The sequence below is a fragment of the Apteryx mantelli genome, chromosome Z (genome assembly GCF_036417845.1).
Source record: "Apteryx mantelli isolate bAptMan1 chromosome Z, bAptMan1.hap1, whole genome shotgun sequence".
Taxonomy (NCBI): domain Eukaryota; kingdom Metazoa; phylum Chordata; class Aves; order Apterygiformes; family Apterygidae; genus Apteryx; species Apteryx mantelli.
The window spans coordinates 58,844,916-58,868,872 of record NC_090020.1 but is presented as its reverse complement, the minus strand read 5'-3'; the positions used below and the strand labels follow the sequence as shown (position 1 = coordinate 58,868,872).

Genomic DNA, 23,957 nt, shown 5'->3' with positions numbered 1-23,957 from the left:
CAAGAGGAGGAAGGGAAAAAGCACAGCAGAGGTTTTTCAGTTATACTGGAGTAGACTCATGTCTGGTTCCTCAACAGAAGTGAATGAGGGACTTAGTATTACCTCTAAAATATGCTGAAAGTCAGTTCTGGATGTTCTATATGCAAAGGACTAGTTTATAGTACAGTAACATTTAAAATTACAGCTTACTAATTAGCTAACTAGCATTTGCTTCATACGCTAATTAGTACATTAGCTAATGTTCTTAATTTTTTTCATATGCAGCCCTGATTTGGGGGAGGAATAAGGTTGTTCAGTGAAGATCCTTTGCCCCAGAAATTAAGAGTTTATAAGCAGATCTATTCTAGACCTTCAAAACTATTACTAACACCCCAGCAAAAATGAATAAGCAAAAGAGGAGATACAACTTTCAAATCCAGAATATTTTAAAACAAGTTACTGTATCACAACAGTAGGACTCTCAGTATATCTGTAATTTCAGACTGACAGCTGTTAAGACATTTTATCATGTGACCTGTGCTAGTTTGAGCAGAAGCAGCTCTCTCCAGAAAAAGAGGGTGTTTTGTTTGGCTAATTGGAATTTAAAATTCATTTTAATCAACTGATTTTATTTAAGCTTCAAAATCAGAAAGCCTTCAAGTATATTTTAATCTTGTCTTTAAGTTTATATTTTAGCTTTCCTAAAGAAGCGTTATTTAAGCTCTATAAATATAAATGTATTGATTTACAAATGAATATAGCTTTTGCAAAGAATTCAGTAACTTTAATTAGCAAGCTATGTAATGAAACAGTAAACCAGGAAGCCATGCTATGCATAAACACTTGAAACAATTCTGTAACTTTACCTACACTACAGGTTTTAAGTACATATCAATTTCTAAAAATGTAAAAGTTGTTTCACTTGTACAGCACTGCATTTCAAGGGCCAATGACTTTTCTAGGAGCATGGAGAGGGAAGGAAGAAAGGGTTTATTACTTTAAACCAAAAAATTGAACAGTGGATGAATGGACAAACTTTTCTCAACCAAAAAACTTGGCTATGACATGTGACAAGTATTATTCCTTGGCGAGCTGAACCAAGTATTTTGGTCATTTTGTTTAAAGTTTCAAAAATATCATTAATAAAGGTCAGTGGGAGAACATGACCTGAAGAAAAATGTTCTCACCTGAACTCTTGATCAGTCTCAGATTTGATCGATACGCTCTCTGAATTCAAAGTAAAGTCTCTGCATCTACCATTACACTATTTTAATAAGTTGAACTCTGACTGCTTTAGGTAAGTGGAATCCAGCGACAGGTGCACACACCTTCAAGAAATCCAGTCCTCCATAAGTGAATAGTAAGATTCAAAGTTGTGCTTATACTCTTGGCCAGAAAAAAAAGCAAGGGGGTCTTCAGTTCCCACATGATTCAAAGCCCTCGCAAGCCACAGTGAATGTGTCATACAACAGCTACTGTCCTTTATAAGCCAGCAGTATCTTAATAGGGAACAAAGTCAGAGTTCCAGCCAAAGGCAGATTAGAGAAAGCTACATCAGTCATAAACTATAATAAGAAAATATTAAGCAAACAATGCATTAAGAAAAAAAGACTCATCCTTTAGAATGCCTAGCTATGATTACAGAAGAAAAGACCACAGCCTCAATGTAACCAAGCAGATACAGATACTAGGAAGTTTCTTGTGTCAGAAATGGGCAGATTAGCCAGCTTATTTAGATCAAAAAATAAATAAAAAAAATCAAGGCCACATTAAGGTGAAACTTCAAAACTACTTCTCTTATGGACTGTCCTATGCAACGCAGCAGTAAGAAGCATCTTTAATTCATTCCTTTAGCCAAGATAAGAACAGAAAGACTATTCTTCATAGGAAATGTTTATCCTCCAGATTTGTAACAAGGATTCCAAGGGATTCATATTGAAGTCAAATCTCTGCCAAATGAAAAAATTCAAGAAGTGAGGAAGAGATTAAAAACAAAAAGCAAAAACAACTATCACCATGCTGAGAGGTGACAAGCGGATATCACTGAGAAACAGACTCAGTGCTAAAAGCACACCAGCCACTTGAGCTGTGGTAGTAGCCTAGGATCTGATACTCAGATATTTTTAAAACTACACCATGGTCAAAATTTTAGTTTGAGAAAAAGTCTTCTGATACATGACTGCACAAAGATATTTATGGAATCTAGGCTATTCAGCAACTTAACAGCTACACTGCCAAGAGACAGTAATATAGGTCTTGATGGAGTCCTTGCTGTAACACTGAGATTACAGGCAGATGGCCTAAGAGCTGAGTAAGACATTTCAGTGTTCATAGATTCTGTGATAAGTTCTGTCAGCCATATGCTTCAGCCATCCAGAAAGATCACAGTCTTGCCTCCTTCCATTTCAGTCAACCTAGAAGTATAGAAAGTTGACAAGAACATACAGTACAAGGAAAAGAAGGAAAGTGAAGCAGACCTCTAGCATTTGATACTATCTTTGGTGCCAGTTAAGTCCATCAATACAAGATTCCCCTCTCATGCCGCATCATTTCTATAATAAAACCATATCATAAAAATATCATTTGGTCCTCAGTAGGTTTTCAATTCTGTTGCAACAGCCTAATAGCAGTTTCAGATTGTGATGGTTTATGGACAGAGCACACAGATGCATACCTACCGTCTGTTTGGATGGTAAACAGTTAACACATTACACAGATATCATTAATAATTTTAAGGCTACTGAAGTGCTTTTAAGCACTAGCATGCGCCCTCAAACAGCTATGCTCCTTCTTATCAGAGCTCACGTGACTTAGGTTGCAAATACGAAAGCAATGAGGTTTTTGCAGCTCATCTGGAGGTCTACCTAAGAACAAGTCTAGGATACAGAAAGTCCGATGTATAGTCTCTCACTCTGATGAGTCAAACGTCCACAGAAGCAGACACGGGTGCAATGTTATAGTAGCGTCCTACCTGAGAGGACAAGATGTAACACAGCTAGGTATTACAGAGTGTTTATTACCCTTAACAGCGAAAAAATGGTGTTTCCTACTCATAAGGCAAGATGCTGTTGTCTGATGTAGGCTGTGATGGCTCCTAGGAAGCAAGATCACCACCTCATTCTAGATTTTAGGAAAACAGGCTTGCTGTGAGACATCAGGATGATGCCAGAACAGTTTCAATGTGTTATCTTGTAGTGCTGGGGGACAACTGGATAGCCCACCACTTTCGTGAAGTCAAATCCAGCCTTAAAAAGGGATGCATGTTACCACTTCTCACACCGGTCACATACAAGCAAGAATGCCTTTCCTTTAATGTCAAATGGAGTAGTACCCAGAAAAGAAGAAATACTTTTCAATACCACCTATAACAGTACACAAAGTATTCTGGCCAGCTCTGGACCTGAATATCTTTCCTGAAGGCAATCTGAAGAACCATATAAAAGTGTATCTTGATCCCACAGTTGAGATATCTGATGCTAATAATAGACTTTAGCATCTGGCTAAGCACTACTCCCATTTTTGCTAAGTATTTTAAAGTCCTTTCTCCTCCTCCCATAATGACATAATTCTCACTCTTCAGAACCATGTAAAGATTCCACTGAGCTCTGCCTTCTGCTCTCAAAAGATATTCAGGTGTAAAAACGTCATTAGAGAGTCACAAGTACCAATAATGGCTGCAGTCTGCATTCAGCTCAGTTCTGGCAACCCTCTCTCATCACAGCTTAGCCCTGCAGCACTGGGCTGGTCTGCATTGTTCTTTCCTGGTGAGGTTATCTGCTTCATCAGAAGCTGCACACACTGGTTGTTCAAGCAAGAATTCTACTTCAGTATCTCCAAGTAAAAATATTTACCTGACCAAAGGTAATTCTGTCTGGCAAGCCATAAGCTTCAAGAGTTTTAAGTGTTCCAGGATGTTAAATGCTAAGTTTCCCCTCATTTCCTTCCCTTCATAAGGAAAGGAGACTGATGGAAGTCTTGTGTAGAAATTGAATAGAGAGAATGAAGATGGATTTCAAATTACTTGAAAAAGGATCAAGTTCAGCAGGAGTCACACATCAAAGCTTCATGGATAGTCTCAATTTCACTGGTATCCTGAGTAGCAAAGGATCACTCACTCAGCTCCTCATAAGAACACTTGTATAGCCAAGTACTAGAAGAAAGTTAAACTTCTAAGAAGTATGAAGGAGCATTAGAGTAAGAACAGGTAGGTGCACTCTATTTTCTTACTGCAGATTGAGGCACAGTTATTTAGGAAGAGCAATTCCACTAGAGCCCAAACACTACTCTGCTATTTGCCAGACTGCAACTGAAAATCTAGCATTGCTAATTGAAAAAATCTGGTAATGTTGTATAGAAAGAAAAAAATCTGTATTTTTGGTCAGCCAGTAAAAAGGAAATATACTGAGTACAGGCTTAGTAAATTAAAATGAGAAAGGGCCTTGTCTTGATGAACTAATTATGCAATAAAAGCACATACATGTCATTGCTTATGGCAGGTGAACTCTGAGTTGGGCTGTTTATTGTTCTATAAGGACAAATGAAGGCCTCAATGCACAGGAGAAGAAGCCTTACTGGCAAGGAAGGGTATCAGTTAGAGAACCAAAATAAGCCTAGCTTTACAGCAAGACCTATACATGCGGGACAACACAAAACTTTCTGTTAAGCTATACCTATATGACATAGACAGCAAGAGGAGAAGCCAAAACTTCCAATCCATGGCACCCTACACAGTTCCAATTTTGGTGGGCATCCTGTATTTTGGGCTTCTTGATACTCACTCACCAATCTGATAACAAGGCCTCACTTCACTCACCCAATCAATCTTTGTGTTCCAACAGCTATTTCAAAAGATGGATTGTCATGTAACAGTCACCTTTGGTATATTCAGATAGTGACCAAACTTCATTTATCCAACAAAGTCACTTCTTCAGAGAGATTAATCACCCTAACTCGTAATTCATTCATTGCCAAATACTGTCTAAGCAGCTTCCATCAGGAAGCTTGTCATTTAATTTCCCTATCACTTAATTTAGGGCAAAGGTACTTGGAAAAAAAAAAAAAAAACAACCAAAAAAACCCCACACAAACACAAGTACAGATCAAAGAGAGATGACACTACTTTTCAGATGTTCCCAAACTGCAACAATATCCAGGGTTAATTATATAGTCTGGGATATTGCATCGAATCATACCATCATTACACTGCACTGTGATTTCTTATTAAGGATTCTTCTGCTCTTGAAAGTGGAATTCCAGCACTGATTTAATTGCAGGATCAGGAGGTGATACATAAAATGGCATTAGATAGGAAAAGAGCTGAGACAACCAGTTTGTGGGCATATGATAGAGAAGCTGAAAGCAGGAGTGAAACCAGAGGATTAGTTCTTTAAACCCTTTGTGTTCATGCAAGCTTGCAGAGATGTACAAATTTTTGCACATGGATTGATCAGTAGTCATTATTAGTTAGAATGCACAATCTTGCATAATTAAGCAATAAACTAATTATTGGTCAGCAGTTCAACAGCCTTCCCACACTCTACACAGATCAGTTTTATTTACAATACTTTCTTCAGAAGCTTGCTACTTATTAACCAATAAATATGCAACACTCAGCATCAACAGAACATTTCCAGCTTTATTTTAGTTTCTTACAGACATTCCTGTACTTATGCAGTCGTGTTAAACTTTTTTCCACGACTCTCAAGTCAGTTGAGCACTGATTAGTTTCATAGTAGCCACTACCTTTTGAGGTCATTCATGTATTCAGATACACTCAATGTTTTGAAATATCCTCAGTCTTGCTTCTGACATGATAGTAGACTGTACCAGTTTAAGCTCACAGTACTATACTTAAGGTTAAAGTCTAGCATCAGACACAAACAAATGAAAAGGTAGGGTCTCTTTCAACTAAAAAAAAAAAAAACCCTCATGAAGGTGTGTCTGTATTGTATTTCTATCTGCATTCTTATGCATTAGAACAGAAGAAAATAATAATCTTTTGCTTCTTAGATGACACTGCTCAGGCAGGATCTTTATTCTTTGGTTTTATCTCTTTTACGAGACAGTCAATTTCTCATTAAAGGATCAGAAATCGTCATGAACAAGTGATACTAGTCATGATTTTAACCACATTTGTATGCATTAAATCCACATCACTAGTTAAAATACATGCAGAATCACAGATTCTTTCTAAAACAGATTTAATAGTTAGGAACTGAAATCAGCAGACAAAGCAGTTTTCCTTTAAAAAAAAAAGTTACGCCTAACATTTTAAGTTGCCATCATCACAAGAATAATAAGGCAAAAATGAGCTATGCTCATAATCATTATATCACATTCTGCCAGTGGATAAACACTAGTTTCATCCAAGTAGCTCAGTTCTTTTAGCTATCCAGAAAGTTACATTCTAAGGAAAAGAGGATTAAAACACACGATGAAACAAATGCCTGGCTCAAACACCTTATAATTGTACTGAATCAAGTAGTGCTTGGTGGGTAAAAGCATATTTAGAAATCACACCAGCAATGCCTTCCCTTTCTCTAGGGGAACACCACACGGGTGTTTGATACTGGCCTTCTAGATACATTTAGATTTGACAAGAAAGGCAACAAAGTAAACGTCACTGAGTAGGACGGTTTGACTTTTAAAAGTAAACATGCAAAGAAATACTCCTTGCAGCAAACTACATTCACATTCTGAGACATACTAAGGAAAGGCTTCAAAGAACCATCTAGACACCCTCCAACTCATCAAAAAAAAAACAACAAAAAAAAAACAGATGCATTTATTGTGGGGCCAAAAGAGACCCTACCCAAGACTACCTGAACCTCAGAAGGTGGCACAGCTAATAACAATCAAAGAGTCTGATAACAATAAGGATCAGAAAAGCCTGAAAACTTTTCTTCTTTAGCTCCACAAGCCATTTGAGGGAAACAGCACCTTTGAAAAATCTAAACCAACGTGAACAAACACCTGAGGGCACTAGGTTAGTCAGAAGGTACTACAGTCAAGGAACTTTTTATTGTATCTGTTCTTTTCCAGTGTTTTCCCTGTGTGGGCTTCAGGGATGTGGAAGAGACAATAATGGAGACCCCACACTCCTCTCTGATTCTGGATGCTCAAAGAATAAGGAGTTCCAAGAAAGCATTCCTGAAGCACTGAATCACATTACGTGATCCACTAGGTAACTTCAAAAGTTTCTTTCAAGACTCTTAAAAGAGTTAGCAGAGTTTCTAGACTATTACAATAATAAAAAAAAATTAAAGAGTCACTCCTTGCATATGGCATGTATGCCACAGAACTACTTAGGAGAAACATTTTCCTTAAATCCACATTACAATATCCCTACAAGGGAAGGAAAAGGAAGAGATTAGGCATCATACAGAGAAAAACAAGGAATCTTTATGTGGTCTCAGATAAAATTAATATCTCAATTTGGTTTCACTCTTGATATTTAAGAACCTCAATTACTTTATGCATTGATTACTGAAACTCAGTTGTGTTTAGCTTCTTTTTGTAATTACTAATTTATCCGAGTTTAATGGAAAAAGTATTTTGCTGTTGTTTAAGTAGGACACTACATGTGTTATGCAGCATTTCAAAATGTAAGAACAGATTAGTCTGCTTGGATTACAATTCAGAATTAAGATCAATCTGATTCACTCCTTGGCAGTTATTTTAGTCTATTTAATAATGGTATACTTCTGGATGACAATATGTTTGGGGAGGCAGGAGCTGCTGAACCACTCTTCTGGACTAGGCCTGCTCATCAAAAACACCTCTGAGAAAGTGGAAGCCGGGTAGTCAACACCTGACCTCACACAATGGTCTTTCTTGCTCAGCTTCAAGGATCTTTTAACACCAACATACTGAGAAAGGCCATAATAGAACAGGCTTATGAAAAGCGTTGTCCAGATAACAGTTCAAATTCAAATTCCAGTGTTCATCAGAAAACAATCTCATCAAATCCACAGCACCACTTTCAATCCTAGTAATAGTTTATAAAAAACCATTTCAAATTCTGCTCACAGAGCTAGATGAATTGTTAATGGCATATCACTGAGAAAATAAATCACCACCTGTGGTAACTTTTATGGGGGGAAAAAAAGTGCCTTTCTTCATAGTAATATTCCATGTCAAAGAAAGGCACTCTGAATGATTAAGTCATCACACGAACAAGATCAAGAGTTGCAGAAAGGCTTCAACTGATTCATAAAAATCCAAATCATTTTGAAAATAAATTTAAAAGACCATCCTTAAAGGCTGTCATAAAGACTGTACTCAAGCAGCCTTCTCAGCTCATTCACTTTTAGGCTAAAAGTTCATCTCAAAGATTATTTTAAACACTAGGATATGATCTATCTACTAAGATAACACTCAGACCTATGACTAGAGTTCCCACGTTAAGATGGGGTAAAGAGTCAATTACTAAAACATGATCCAAAATCAGAATCACAAAGAGTTTATATAGCTGAAACAGTGTAGATGGCTATGTGGGCTAGCAGACAGCTATAGTTATCAGGACCATCATGCATTTGTCTCAAACGTACGTTCCCATTCACCTAGGACCAAGCAACAGCCCAGCAGCACTTCTAAAGGACAGAGGAGAAGGAACCAAACTCGGAGCTTTACAGAAACCACAAGCAAACTAACAACGACCTCTATCTCTTGTCTAAGCAAGATAAAATGTAGATCTGAGAGAGGAAATAGACATTTTGGGAAGGAGGATGGACGGTCTGCATCTTAACTAGAACAGATCTCGTTATCAGTAGTTGTGTTCTTTCCTCACTATATAAAGAGGTGCTAAGCATCTCATACCTTATCTAACAAGTAGTAAGCTTCAGTATCACTTATGTTCTTGCAATTTTTATATAGAACCATCCACCAACATGAAGGCTGCATTAGGTCAAATGAATGCCAAACAGAATGCCACATTAATTCTGAAGCCATATACAGACAGCTTCTTTTTCTGCTCTCTCACAGGTGTGAAGATCTCACTCAGGAATGGATACAGGCATAAACATAACGTGAGTAGTCTACAGATAATATAAATTCTCAATTTAGTTTCTCCTTAAAGTTAATTAGAGAAATGCTACCAGGAGACAACACAGTAGTCTTTGCTGATGAAAACAGGCAGTGTTATCTCAGCGTATGCTGATGCCACCTCACAAAACAAAACATTATGGCACAATTATGACAGTCACCACACCCAATACTCCCTAACTGTCAAGCTGAATTACTAAAAATTAAAGCGCATTCTTAGTGAATGAGAACAGCTATCAACTTTTGATAATTTAGCGTAAGCCTGATCCATCTTGCATTCATAAAGCTCAGGATGCTGTGCAAAATAAAGCAAGGTATAATTTCAGGTTAAAAAACAAAACACTCATAGGGAATTGACAGAATTGTCCTGCAAAAGGACAGGAAGATGAAATTAAGAAGGAAGCAATTTTTATTTTTTAGAGGAAAAAAATCCCAGAAATCTTAAGAACATTCATTTACAGAAGGTATAAACCAAGCAAGGCTTAGAGCATGAACTATCAGTTTTCTGATACCTGGAAGTCCTACCTCTGACCTGCCTCATGCATCAGATGTCTGGAATGACTGTCTCAACGTCCCTTAGCTAGAGGCTAGAACTGTCCCACACAAAACAGAAAGATGGCTGAAATTAAAACAATGCTTTCTCATCTTTTCATTCAAGGGAACAGACTTAAGTACGGAAAATAGAACATGGAAAAGAGGATTTAGATGCATGACTTGGAATAAAGAAGGTTGCTTCAAGCATATGGAGAAAGAAGCAATAGAAACAAAGATAATACTCCCTTACAACATTGGACTGCTTCTGTTTCAGTCAACCACATGTAAAAGAAAATGATATAAGGAACAGCAGTTACATGCATGCACTCCAGAAAATAACCAATTAACCGCAGGGAGGCCTAGAGGATCCTGAGCTCAGCTCAGAAGATATTAGAGGAAACAAACAAACAAACAAGCCCCCAACACTGCAACTCAATACAACTATATTATCTGCCTGGTTTTATACCTGCCAATCCAAGAAGGGACAGCTACAGTAACAGAGTATCTGAATGATATTTTCATTTACAGATAAATTAGTAAAACCAAACTTCTTTCACTCAGACATTTTCCAGCTAATCCGGACTCCACTTCTCCCAATGAAAGAAGGTTGCCAAGCACCATGCATCTTGGTAAGCACCTTGTAGAGACCCACACCTCAACCTCTAATGAGCTGGGATCATATTTAAGTCCATCAGTTTGCCTACTGTCTGACTTCCAGGACTGCATGCCGTTTCATCAATATTTTTTATATTCTGAGATATTTGTAATGTTGAGGTTTGTCCAGATTTGCAGTGCTATCTTTACAGATGCACAGTAGTAAAAAATACAGAAGTACTTAGAGCATACATGGTATGCATATGCCATATCTGTAAACTTGGCCATATATTTCCACTAATGAAAAGGTAGCAAGGCAACATATGTTTCCAGGAAGATCCAAGCCTTTGACGGCTTAACAAGGCCCACAGAAACTTACATAAACAAACACACACGTGGTAGCATAACCGTAGACTTAAAACCAGCAAGCAATAAGCATCTAGATACAGGAGCCTGAAGAAGCTATTATGGGGCAGGGAGCTACATTTTTTCCAACTGAAAAAGAAATTTTTCTGATGCTAGAACTAAACACCTCCCCAAACTAGGCACAAGATCTACCTATGCATCTTACAGACAGGCCTCAGTGCAACAGCTAACTTCACAGGCAAAGTTATTTGCTTGCAGAGGTAGAAGAGGCCTAAGATTCAGGTCAAAGATAATCTGGTACAACCTTTGTCACAGTAAAGCAAGGGTATTTAAGACATGTTTTATTAAACATTACAGAATGCCCACATTCAGGAGCTGTCACCTAAGTGTATCTTTAAGCACAGGTATCTCAGCAGCAGTTGCAACAGTTGCAAAAGCTGAATCTAAGTTAGTCCCACCTGGTATCAAACTGAGCTCTCTTGCTCATGCAGCAGCTATCAAAATACCTTCATTTCTTTTGAATAAGCTGTCTTCCCATTTCTCTTCATTCATGTCTTTTGACATGAACTTCCAACAGTATGAACGTTAAGTCTCTTAGCTTGGCTCTAACGTGTAGGTGCTTCAAGGTGCACATTAATTCTTTCCCCTAGCCAACAACCTTGGCAAGGCTGTGGGACAGACTGTTAACACAACCTTCTTCAGGAGTAGGAAGGAAAGAGTACTTTCCCAGTTGCACTGAAGACAGTTATCTATCTGATGAGTTCATCACATTTTTTCCTGCTGGTCCAAAAGGGGATGCAAGAGTACAGAAGCTAGTGAATGGCAGTTCCAAAGGTCTCCTTGCCTTGCCTGGGTAGGACTAATGAGGGATGATTGACCAACCAACAGCCCTCAGGCATCCCTCATTAGTCCTGCCCAAGCAAGGTAACAGGATACTCGGATCTTGGCAAGTACTATGAAAAGGACCAACACTGGACTTGACTCTGGCACCTTCAATATTCTGAAAGTTTCCTAAACTGGAAAGGTAAGAACAGCTGCCTTGGACAAAAGGTTATAACTGTGCAAACATTTCGCTGATGCAGGACAAGAGCTTCTCTGAAGCAACAACTGCTTCTCAGCAGTCACACAAGTGACCTACCTCACGTACCAGTAAGAGATATCAGTACAGACAGATACCAGATACCTACTTTTACAAATTAACTTCCTAGATCCCTAGCCCCCCAAAATTTAAAGTTTTTTTTTCCAGATATAACAGCTCTAAAACAACTATTTTGTAACCGTTAATTTCTCTTACCCTTAATTCCATCCCAAATTGGTGTACATAACCATTAAGAAGAAAAAAAAAGGCTATGGGATAATCTGAAGATCTGTTGGAAAGTGATTCTTACACATACCTAGAACATCAAGCGGAGAATGGAATGAAGAAGATGAAATTAGCAAGCAAGCCAGTATTAAAAAATGTCGAGGAAAAAAGCTGTGGAGCAACCTTCTCACCATATCCTTTGTACAAACTCCAGATCCCACTACCAGACTTACTCCAAGTTTTATTTTTGCTGTCAACAGTATAAAGCATGTGAACAATTAAAGCGTGACAGCACACTTAGGAAGCAGGTATTGGATAATTTAGATCTATGCTGGCATTTTGCTCAAAAATCTTGGCTGATTCACTTTTTGAAGGCTTTCTCTCAAACTTGAGATATGTCCCCAAGGCCTTAAAGATTATCAAGAGACTTCCTATGTAGAATACCCCAAAACAATGGGATATACTCCAGCCTTCAAAAATGAAAATATACTTTCCTCCTTCTCTCTCTTCCCTTCCTCCCAAAATAAGCTAACAGCAAGAACCAAAACACTAGTTCAAACAGAAGTGTTGTTAGTGATGCTTTGAACGTTACAGGGCCACACGTAAGTCAAATCTAACTCAAAGAGAAAAAAGAACACTTGAAAACTCAGAGGAGAAGCACTAGGAGGCAGAAAAAACAGTGTTAGCATGGCACCGAGGGAAAAAAACAAAACAAAAAACAATCCAACGTATTGACAAACGTTAAAAAGCCAAAGAGGTGCTAGAACAGATCCTAAAACAAATCTCTATCATTGGCAAAGACTTCACAAATCAGTAGCTGTACTACACTGGGGTGGGAAGGGGGGAACCATCCTTTTACAAACCCTGATCATTACTAAGGAACTGTCCAAATTTACCAACTGGTAAAAGGCACACAGTGTGCCACACTGCCTGAGCTAATGTTCATAAGAATAAGCCAACAGAAGGAGACAGTGGAGCTCCAACTGTATTTTACTAGAATTAAGACTTCAGAATTAAGATTTTGACAGACAGCATCTTCAGACCACTCCCATATGTGATCTGCAAAATATTTAACAGGCTGATAAACAACATGTCAAGAGCACTAGTGAGATCATGATCATAACTGGATTGAGCAGCAAGTTTTACCATGTGTACATACATAATTAGAAGCTTATTTGTTACCTTACATCATCATTCACCTGAAGTGCAAAGCTACTCCACAATTTAACTACAGTCCAATGCAAGTGTGATGCTCTCACCTTTCTGGGAAGATTATACAGGAAATTTAGAATGGAACCTATTCCAACATCTTAAAACAACTTATTGATAACAGTAAGTTACCAGATCTTTTACCAGAAAGATATCTGAGAGAATAAACAGGGTTCTATGGAGATTGTAGGATTTGGAGGATGACTGTAGGAATCAGCTCCCTATTTCTTTCAAACTAAGGAAACTCAGTTCAAAGTCAAAAGAAAAGTATCTAGAATAAAAAAAAGTCAATACCTCAAGAACTTACCTTCAGACTTTAACTTTGTAAGAACAAAAATCAGGTAGTTGTTAAAATCTGGATACTGATTGAGTTGTTCTAGTTTCTGGAGAGAAAAACTGTTAAGGAAAATTGCATTCTCACATACAGCACAAAGAGCTTTCTGGATATAATGACTATTAAATGGAGTTATATACTTTTACAGTGTCATTTCAAATAGCTGTGACTATAAGCCCACAATATACAGCATAAGAACTATGTGAAAATAGTTTGTTTGTGTATTAAAACTACATGAACAAAAAACCCCTTTCAGTTATGCTGAAATCTGGAAAAAAAAAAAAAAAAATCCATGGATATGGACATTAACAGATTGTTAAAAATATTTTAAGGCACTTAAAAAAAGAAAAAAAAGAAGAAAGCGAGTTCTCTGTACTGTTTTGGATTTCAGTCGAAACCTAAGGAAACCAACGGGGTAATCCAACAGAACAGCTTCCCCACATACAGAAAAGAGGCATTTCAACACCAAAACACAAGTATTTAAGATTTTGATAAGCTACTCACTTTCTTAGTATTAGACATACACTTCTTTATGATGCTAACTAGCTGCAGCCTCAGCTTTAAGAATTAATTTAATTGTAAATGGCCAGATACTTTGTATCACAAAGTTTATGCTTATCCACTGTCTCTTAAAAGAAAATTTAAAACTTTGTATCTGTATACATGCCCATTTTCTCTCTGCTCTCTGAATGAGCATCTTACTAGCAATAACAACTTCTTTGCTATGTCCCTGCAGAGACTGCAGGAAGACTTACATTTCTGAACAGCTATAAAGGTATATAGTTGTTTTTCTAGATAAAATTTGTCATTTCTTCTGGCTCAAATTTGCAAGTATTCTGCCACTGCTTGGCTAGAACAGTGATTTGCCATTCTCCTTAAATCGTGCTTTCACACTCTGGTATTAATTGGTATTCTTCTGTTCAGCAATAACATTTTAAGTCATAAGCATGCAGTGTCATCTTTGAGTTACCGCCACACTGATGAAATCTAGTAGGTTTAAACAATCAAGACTTATTTAGGTAAAATCAATTTTTAGAAGAAGTAAGGCTATTTGCTTCACAGGCAGTTACTTTACTGACTGCTTAGCTGAATCACTAAGCATTCGAAGTATTCAAACTTTAGCCAAATACTGGGCCATCAAGTGCTAAACAGATGCAAGTCCCTTCCAGTTCCAAAGGATCTCCTTCCTTCCAATGACCAACAACCAGTTCATTTAGTCTCAGTCACAAACGTACAAAACTCCATTTTTAGATATGTAGGTTGCTTGAATCAAACAGTAACTTTACCAGAGAAGCCTGCTATCTTCCCCACTTAATAAAAGAGGAAAGCATACTTATCACAGCCCCAAGCTCCTTTGCTGTGAAACACACAGGAGAGCAAATGCAAATAGAAGAATGGTTGTAGCAAGTGAAATTAATACCGAGTACTCTACACAACCCCTAGAAATGAAACAATATACATCTGAAGACAGTTGTAAAAGGCGCCATGTCAAAAAGCTGGTTTAGGAACGGCCAGGTAGGGAAGCAAGTTTCAATTCCCACCCCCCCCCCCAAACTTCAGAAATATAATCACCAAAGCAGTCAGATGGACATTACTAATAACTATGAACCTGCTATGGCTCAAATGGGAGGCAGCAGTGGAAGCAAGCAGAAAGAACTGGAAGAGCAGTATTAAATAGAAACTTAATTAGAATACACTAATTGCTCTAGGAACCAAAGGACATGTTATAGGCCGCACTTTCTTTCTTTACTGCTTCTTCATCCATTTTACCTTCCCCCCCTCCCCCAAGATACGTTCAATATCCTCACCTTTAAAAACAGTTTCAATATTAAATATTTGAAAGGCTCACCGAGTCAGAATTTTGGTAATAAAGAGTTTTGCCTAACCTGTTCTTCCCACCTTATCATATTTGAGTTACAAGCACTTGAATGTGGCAAAAATGCATCAAAGAAAAAGCATGAAAGAGTCAGCACACTGATATTCTTATAAAATTATGGATTAAAAGTCCTTTAAATTTGAAACCATCAATCCCCATCCTGCTTGGACATGCTACTAAGTAGCATCCTGCAATACAACAGCCATCACAAAGGTTTGTAGAAACAGTCTCAAAAGACCTTTTTTTTTTTTTTTAATTATAAGACATTGCTTGTCAAGCTGTATCAGAACATTTTCCCAAACTGACTTATAATAAAACAGTAAAAATGCACCACTTTACAGGCCAACATTAGATGACTTTGCATGAGGACTTCCTTGAAAACACAGGTACTGCTGCACAGCAGGGAGTTACCAGCGCCATTTAAGAAGCATTTCAGATACTGCTTAATAGCATTTTGTTTAGTCAGTTCCTACTCATATTCAAAACACCATTCACAATGCCTATCCTGCATGTACACTGCTATTTTAAAATAAACCAGATACTATTAAGTTATCTGAAATGGAGGTTTAAATATAATTTCCCATTAAAGCTACTGTTGATAAACACTTCTGTATTTGAAATACTAAACAGGAGCACCTACTTAAGTGGGGGGTTCACCCTACATTGTCAGAATACTTTGCTTAGCCAGCTACTTCTATACAGGATTTTTCAAAGTAAGCAACAACATCTTAAAAATCAAAAACATAGCTGCAAGAACAGAACAACTGACATGAAAACTAACTGCACCTTTTAAATAAGAGCAGAAGTCTTCCTGAGTTTGGCTGCAACTGTTAGGAAAGCACAGAAGTCAGGCAAATCTGGCTTCAAGCTAAACTCTTAACCTAAAAAAAATATTTGTGCTCATCTACGTGAATAAATTGTTGCTTTCTCTGAGGAACTCCAAGCAAATGCCTTAAAAAAAAAAAAAAATATATATATATATAGACGATAAGTTGACATATTTCATGTAATTTCAGAAGGATGCCTAGATATTTCAAAGCAGCAATATGGTAAGCTGAAGGAGCAAGAGATGGCAGATAAGAGATCTATTTTTTAAGATTTTATGCTTCTAATAGCCCTATTTAAAAATTTCCTCCCTCAATCTTTGTTCCGTACAACACTGCCATTTCATCACTCCCACAACTAAAAGAGACTCGGGGTGAAACAATCCCCAATGCTAATATTAAGCGGACCGCAAGCAGCACAAGAAGCCAGGTACAGATGATTTTCCCCCTTCCATCAGTTTTCAACAGCGTCAGGAGCGGTACCCGAGGCCCAGGCCCCCGGGCGCAGGAAGCCGGGCAGCGTCAGCGCCAGCAGGCCAACGGCAGGGCGCAGGCAGCGGCGCCGCCACCGGGCGCTCCCCCGCCAGCTCCGGCTTTCGCCTTGAGCCCCCAGGCCGGATCAGCGCCGGCGGCCCGGGCCCGGCGCCCCCTCGCCTCCGCCCTGCCGCAGGCTGCCGGCGCCCCGCGGCGCGGCCCGGCGCGGCCGCTTGACGGGATCGCGCGGCGGCGAGGGCCGCGCTGCCGCCCCGCCGCGGCTGGGGGCTGGGCGCTGGCTGCGGCCCAGCGCGGGGTAAGCCGGTAAGGCGGCAGACACCGAAGGAGCCGCGCCACGGCCAGGGCTTTAAAAAGAAAAGCCTCCCCTTGGCGCCGGGCTCGCAACAGGTGCCCGCGCCGGCAGCGGGGGAAGGCGACCCTGCGGCCCGCAGGCTGCCGCCGCCGTTCAAACCCCGCGCCACGGCGGCCCGGCCCCGCTCCGCTCCGCTCCGGCGGCGGCTCGGCCTCGCGCCGCGGCGGCCCCGCGGCAGGCCCGGCCGCGCCGCCGCCCTGCGGAGGCCGCGCTGCCCCAGCCGCCCCCTCCCCCGGCGCCCGCCCGGGCCCCGGCCCGGCCGCGGCGGCCCCGCTCTGCCCGCCCCGCGCGGCGCAGGCCTCGGCCAAGGATACTTGTTGCACGGCTCTCTGCGTGGTGGTGTCCGGGGACTGGGACTCCTTGAGCAGCTGCAGGATCTGCTGGAGCCCCTGCTCGTCAGGCTTCCACTCATACTCCATCTTGGCTCGCTGCAAAACACCAGACAACAGGCGGCCGCCGTGAGCGGCGCGGCAGGCCCAGGCCGGGGAAGGCACGGCCGGAGGGGGGGAGGGGGGGAGGATGGGAGGGGGCAGCGCGCCGCCCGGCCCGGCCCGCTCTCGCCCCCGCGCGCGCACCCCGCAACCGCCCCGGGCCCGGCCCCCCCGCCGCCGGGCGAACGGCACCGACCTGCTCCCCGCCGCCGCCCGCTGTGCGCCGCGCCGAGCAGACTGAGTCACTGCGAATTTGCAATCTGGCCTAAGAGCCGCGTCGCGTCCTCCTGGGTCCTAGCGCCAGGCGCGCCTCCGCCCACCCGGGCCGCCTCGGCCCCGCCGCCGCCGGCCGCTGCCTCGTGCGTCCCTCAGCGTCAGGAGCCTGCAGGCGACACAAGACGCCCCCCCGTTCAGCGGCGGCGCGGAGCGGGCGCGGGGCGCCTCCCGCCCGGCCCCGCCGCCCGCGCCCAGAGCGCCGCGCCGGCCCCGCGCACAGCCCGCGGCGCTGCGCTGCGCTGCGCTGCGCTGCGCGGCCCGCCCGCCCCCGCGCACGGCCCGCCCCGCAGCGCCGGCTGCGGCCGCGCGCCCCGAGCCCGGCGGGGAAGCGGCGACCCCTAAAGCAGGCCCAGGAGCTAGGAACGCGGCACCTCTGTCCGCTGCCGAACTTCTACGTCAGCTGCCTTTTCAGGATTTCTCAGCTCCACATAAAATGTGGGAATAGTACCAGCTACACAAGAAGGGCGGAAAAGCTCAAAAAAAACCCTGCTTTGAATACCTGTTACATTTACTTAGTATCAAAAATATATCTGAGGAGATCTCAGGTCAAAAATAGCTATATAGAGATAGATAGATAGATAGCTGTATGTATTTATGTATATAGCTATTTTATATATAATTATACGTATGTTAATGGACAAAATAAGAACACACACTGCTTGAAACTGTTCTAAAATATGAAAATGAAAAACAGTAATCCCTTAGTTTTACATTCTTATTTTTAGTCATTGTGTGTGTAAGCATCCCACTTGTCTAACAGGAAACTAGTCCCACTTTCCACTTCCTCTCCCACAGCCCAGTGCTGGGCACGAATGCCACACGTGTAGCACATCACAGTCCCAGCTCTTCAGAGGCATCTTGGACAAGGAACATTAGTGATTCCCAAACTTGGCCCCAGGTTATTTGCTACAGGGCTCTTAGTCTCACCTCCCCACCACTTTCAATCAGATAAGCATTTAAGTTACAGTCCGTTGTCCAGTTTTAGCTGCTAAGAAGTGTCCTGAGCCAGCCTTCCCTTCATTACTGTGGGCCACCACTATTGTGGAAGGAGCCAAAACTAGTATGCATAGCATAGTCTCCAGCAAACAGCAAGGCAAGTGTCACAGGGTAGTAGGTAACTAGGAAGACAAACAGTATATTTATAATATCTACACATCTGGATAATGAGGACAGTGAAAAAGAGTACCTGATGAATCAGGAAAGCACGTACACTGGAATAAGAAGCAGGAAACAGCTAAATAGCAGTGAAGTATGCAGCAGAGCAGGGAATAGAATAGAAATAGGTTAAAAAAAAAAAACAGGGCACTTTTCTTAATCTCTTCTGTTCAAGCAATTGCCATAGTTATCACTGGGTGTTTGGAAGAGAGACTGCAAAAGTATCTTACCTCTTGAGAGCATACAGTAGCAAAATGCCTACTAGTAGGACTCAGTAAGATGGGAGGGTGAAGGCTTGCTACCAGTTACTAGGAAAGGACTGGCACTAAGGCTATGCAGACTTTCATGAAGAGTGGTAATTTCCATTAGTTTCTCTTCTAGTGCAGAATGGTGTCAAGCAAAAGATCTGGGTTAGCCAAACCCGGGCCATTAAAATTTATGTTCATGGCTCACAACATATGGGCAGGAGAGCTCTCCACAGTGACACCTACACAGCTGGAGCAGAGGAGACATGAGACCAGGCAGATCTAAGAACTGCTCATTTATATCTCATTCCTCCGACTGCTGCGTTACCTGAAGCTTTTAGAAACTCTAGTATCTTTGAGACTTCAAACCCACTATCAAATCTGGTTGAAAATTATTCAGAACATCAAAAGTTACTATTCAAAAGTTATGACACAAAGGATTACATCTGCTTAACTTTATTAGGAAACCAAGTTGGAAAGTGCACTAGACCAAAGTTATATTTAGATATGGGAAACAAGGGAGGAGACCAGAAAGGAAGGCTGAGGGACAGAACAGGAAAAGGCAGGAAGAGAAGCAGGCCATGGATCTGTAAGTAAGGAAAACTGATACACGTTTCCTTTCCATGAACATGACCAGAACTAAATCCCCGTAAGATCCTACTGCGCTGGAAAAGAGAGACAGAGGCCTACAAAGTAGAGTAGGAATGGGGGCCTGTACAATTAGTGGGGATATCTAAAAGCTTCTTTCAATCCTCCTCCAGGGCTGGTTCCTCCTTAGATTCCACACAGTATCCTTTGCCATTAGGAACTGCTCAAAGTGTACCGAAATCAAATAGGTACCTTGCTGGATACCAAAGAAGGTATCTTGCTGGATACCTTCTCTTCTTGACCACCACCTTGAAATTATTCTTACCCATTTCTAATCCTTTAAATTCTGTTCAGGAAATAAGAGAGGGGAAAATAATTTAACTGAATGAGTCAAGAAAATATTTCAGATTGAAAGAAAAGAACATATAGCAAAAAAACTGAGAAAAGCTGCTTCTTTCCATATTCTCTGCCTCTTTGTTTCCTAGTACATGTTTCCCTCAACCAAGCAGCCTCTTGCGTAGAAAGGAATTGGGAATCACATTAAACTAAGTACAGTCAAAAGCACAAAAGCTACCCACCCAAACATATGATGGCCTAATTCATCAGTACCAGAAATAAATTTGGAACATTGCATCTATAAATGTTAGGAAAACAAAAGTCCATTAAAGACAAAAGGCTTATACAAACGATCAGGTTAACCCTTGATTTCTCTATTATCCAAGCTTCAGATGTCACAGTCTAGCCAGAATCTATCGGTATCACACAGGGCATAGTTTTCAAAAAGATTACCAAAACAAACAAACAAACTAGTCAATTTAATTCATTTTACTCTCCACAAACCCTGCTGCATTTAACTTGAGTTTCCATCTGAGCCCAGAGCAAGGGGAATTTTATATTTTTGGTTTTGTTGCCAATATTCTCTTCTCTTTCTCCCTCAGAATGTCCCACTAGAACAACCTGAAATGACACATTTCAGGCATTTGTCATACAAGGAGATGACAGGAATGGCTAAGAATTGTAAAACTGCTAACTCGTTCAAAATCCGCTAGAGTACTAGCTCTCAATGTATAAGACAGGGTTCAAATCTTGCTTCTTCTCTAGCATGAGGAAACCAAATCATTCAGGAAAGTGTCCTTATCATATTACACTAGGTTTTTTAATCTCTCCTATCAACTTGTTTTTCACTGTGTTATAAACAGATATTAATGAGAACTGGAATCACAGAATCACAAAATAGTTGAGACTGGAAGGGACCTCTGGAGATCACCTAGTCTTACTCCCCTGCTCAAGCAGGATCAGCTAGAGCAGGTTGCTCAGGGATGTGTCCAGTCAGGTTTTGAATAGCTCCTAGGATGGAGACTCCACAACCTCTCTGGGCAATCTGTTTCGGTGTTCAACCACCCTAGAAACTATGTTTCCCAGTGAGCATCCCATATAATAATTATCAGTTAATATTTAAATGTTTTATACAAATGGAGATGCACCAATAGTTAGGAGACTTATGACAGAATCTATTTTCCCCACCTCTCCAGCAGTTTCACTGCACTGATAATAGACATGGAAGCCTCTGGTGCAAATCCCTACTAACATCCAGCCAGAAAAGAGGTTTGAACTACTAGGAAGATGTCCTATCTCTCAAATGCCATAGCCTCCAAGCTGTATCTTTGGGAAGTAAAACTTCTTACTGAAGCTTGTCTAGCAGCTTTGAAATTAGTTTCAAATAATTGTTCTCTAATCAAAATTAATCCTCAAATTTTTCCTAATTTTGGAATAATTTTTAGACAAGCAGTTTTAGCCACTTTAGCATTTACAAAAAATTTCTCTGTCTTTAGTTTTACTACATCAGTAATATTAGATTTCTTTTTCTTTTTGAGAGAGAATTCTAATGAGCTACCTTCATTCTCATCACAAAGTACAGGCACTACTATCTATAAAATTGGTATTTAATAATGGGCATCAATCATCCAATCCATTGTAAGGATATCCCAGGCTTGCATGTATTGCAGGCTGTTTATAGTGTCTCTCTATATCTCTGTGTATAGAAGATTTTTTATACAAAGAGAAAATAAATGATATTCCATAATAGCTCTCTGTGTAAACCTCTTATTTCAGGCTGAGAGTGATGTGGATTAAGCTAAGCACAAAAAAAATCTCTCATAACACAGAATAAATGTGTCTATACAAAGGAGCTCATGCAGAATAGCTATTACTAGATTATTTTGCAATGCCTTCTGCCTGAAGACATGCCCTAAGCTTTCACTTAAAAAATACCGGTAGTCCTCACATCCAAAATTTCAAAGGAGAATCCATTCTAAAAAATCTACTGTAGTCTTCCAGAGTTCAGCTGTATGACACAAGACAAATATCAAAGATGGAGTCTCAAAATTGATTTATGTTTGTGGAGAGTTATATAAAGACATTAGCCATAAAAGGCTATAAGCTTACTGACTTTCTGGCTAATGCAAAAGTAACTAATTTCACTGTTGAAAGTGAAATTATGTAAATATTCCTAAAAAGTTGAACACAGGACTTCATCATAAGGTTTGCACAGATGGTATGAAGTTCCCATTGGCAGGAGTGGGATCTCTTTCTGGTAATTAAGCATGCAACAAACCTTTTAAGAGTTCTTCAAAGTCAGAAGATGACAAAAAGCTGAATAAGACAGTATCTATAGAAAATCCACATGGTGGAATGTAAGACTAGTCCAGCACGATCCAAAGTACAATGGTACATTGGCCTCAGGGTCAAGTAAAAGTTGTGTGGAAGATACTGAACTGAGAATCTGCCTCATTTGTAGGCTTAAGTTATTCTTACAAAGAACTTTGATTTACAGAAGAATTTCTTCTATCTGCAATAAGCAATCAATCTGTCAGCAACATTCAAAGCAGCAAACACACATATGGGCTTTCAGATAATTGTATCCAAACCTGAAATTACATTATCTGACCTTCATCTCCTACTATAATGGCTGATAGAACAAGAGCAGAGGAATAGAACAAGAAGCTGAAGAAACATTAGGAGAAAGTATGTTATCTTCCCAACCTCTTGAGCCAATTTTAGCTATAACTGCTTTTGTCTTATGTTGCATATCATACTAGAAATTGTGTAGGTGTATGATTGATCCCATAGCATGATATCTTGTAATGAAGCTAAACTCAAATTTCCTGGAACACTGGACATTTCAATATTGGAGGCAAATAAATCTGTAATGTGATTTGCTCTCTGTGGAACGATGATAATGGACTTTTTCTGAGAGTACCTGCAGTTATGATGAGTTATCTGCTCAGGAAATCTGCTAGACTTGCTTGTGAGAAACAGAACTACTGTGGCTCATGTTGTAACATCACCATCTGTAATTTCATAGCTTCTGCTCTTCACATTTGGGACAAGAATTTGTTTATTTTTACAGATAAAGTCTGTAAGAGTCTGCACTGTAGAATCCTACTGGGCAGATGAAATATTATGCCTGATAATCTGACAGCTTCTAATTGCACTCTTTACACAGACAGTAGTAGACAGAAGTAACTGCTCTTTTATATCTAATAGATACCTATGATTACCCCTCATGTATCCAGAAGCATAGAAGAAAGAAGAGCAATATAGCTTACATATATACTAAGGAGTAAAACCATCACACCATTGCAGATGAGCTGAATGATGGGCCACAGTGTGCATGAGCATTAGACATGTTGTGGAATATTTAATGCAAATTAAGTCTTATAAACAACACTGCATAGCACAGGCTTACATGCAAGTCAGAACTGAAAACCAAGTCTGTTGCAGTTGTTGGATTCAATTAGATACTTGGCATTATCAACTGCAGAGACAGAAAAGTGTTAAGCTTCCGCCAGTTTGGAAATGAGCAAGAATGCTTTGAATTATATTTTGATAGGAGGAAACACTATTCTTGTAATTCATTAAGAAGTCGAGCTTATTGAACAAGTGGTAGGCATAATGCAAAACTGCAAAGATCTGATTTAAAATGCCTTGGATCAACTAATCTTCTCAAAGATATATATGGATGCATTGTCTTTTCAAATGTGCTTGCTACTTCATTTCTGCATCTTTTTGAGATTCACATTACTGTAGAGATACCAAATGGAAAGACCTTGCATTGTCAATGATTTTTCCGTAATCACATACGCTTTTTGTTGTCTGAATATATATTAATTTAGTAGCATATGTGCTTAATGCTAACAGTAATAAAGCAATCTGAAACTGAATGAAGGGCTGCCAGAGAAAATCATTACCTGCTGAATCTGTGACAGAAGGTATTGGATCTATCATCTGAAGTCTAAAATAGTATAATCCCTTCCTCCTGCCCCAGGACAAAACCTTCTTTCTCCAAATTCTA

At 40.3% G+C, this 23,957-nt stretch overlaps 1 protein-coding gene across 4 annotated transcripts in view; it reads right to left on the bottom strand.

Moving 5' to 3' along the window:
- The window catches only part of TNPO1 (transportin 1), an 88,134-nt gene that overhangs the window by 52,786 nt on the left and 11,391 nt on the right, over window positions 1–23,957 (bottom strand). For 3 of the 4 annotated variants that reach the window (XM_067316371.1, XM_067316373.1, XM_067316374.1), the window contains exons 2-3: window positions 17,223–17,336; window positions 13,335–13,410 (exon numbers count right to left, since the gene is read on the bottom strand). In XM_067316371.1, the coding sequence (XP_067172472.1) occupies window positions 13,335–13,410; window positions 17,223–17,336 (190 nt within the window). Of the gene's footprint in view, window positions 1–13,334; window positions 13,411–17,222; window positions 17,337–17,535; window positions 17,722–23,957 lie in introns of all 4 variants that reach the window. The other variant, XM_067316372.1, reaches the window with a different exon arrangement.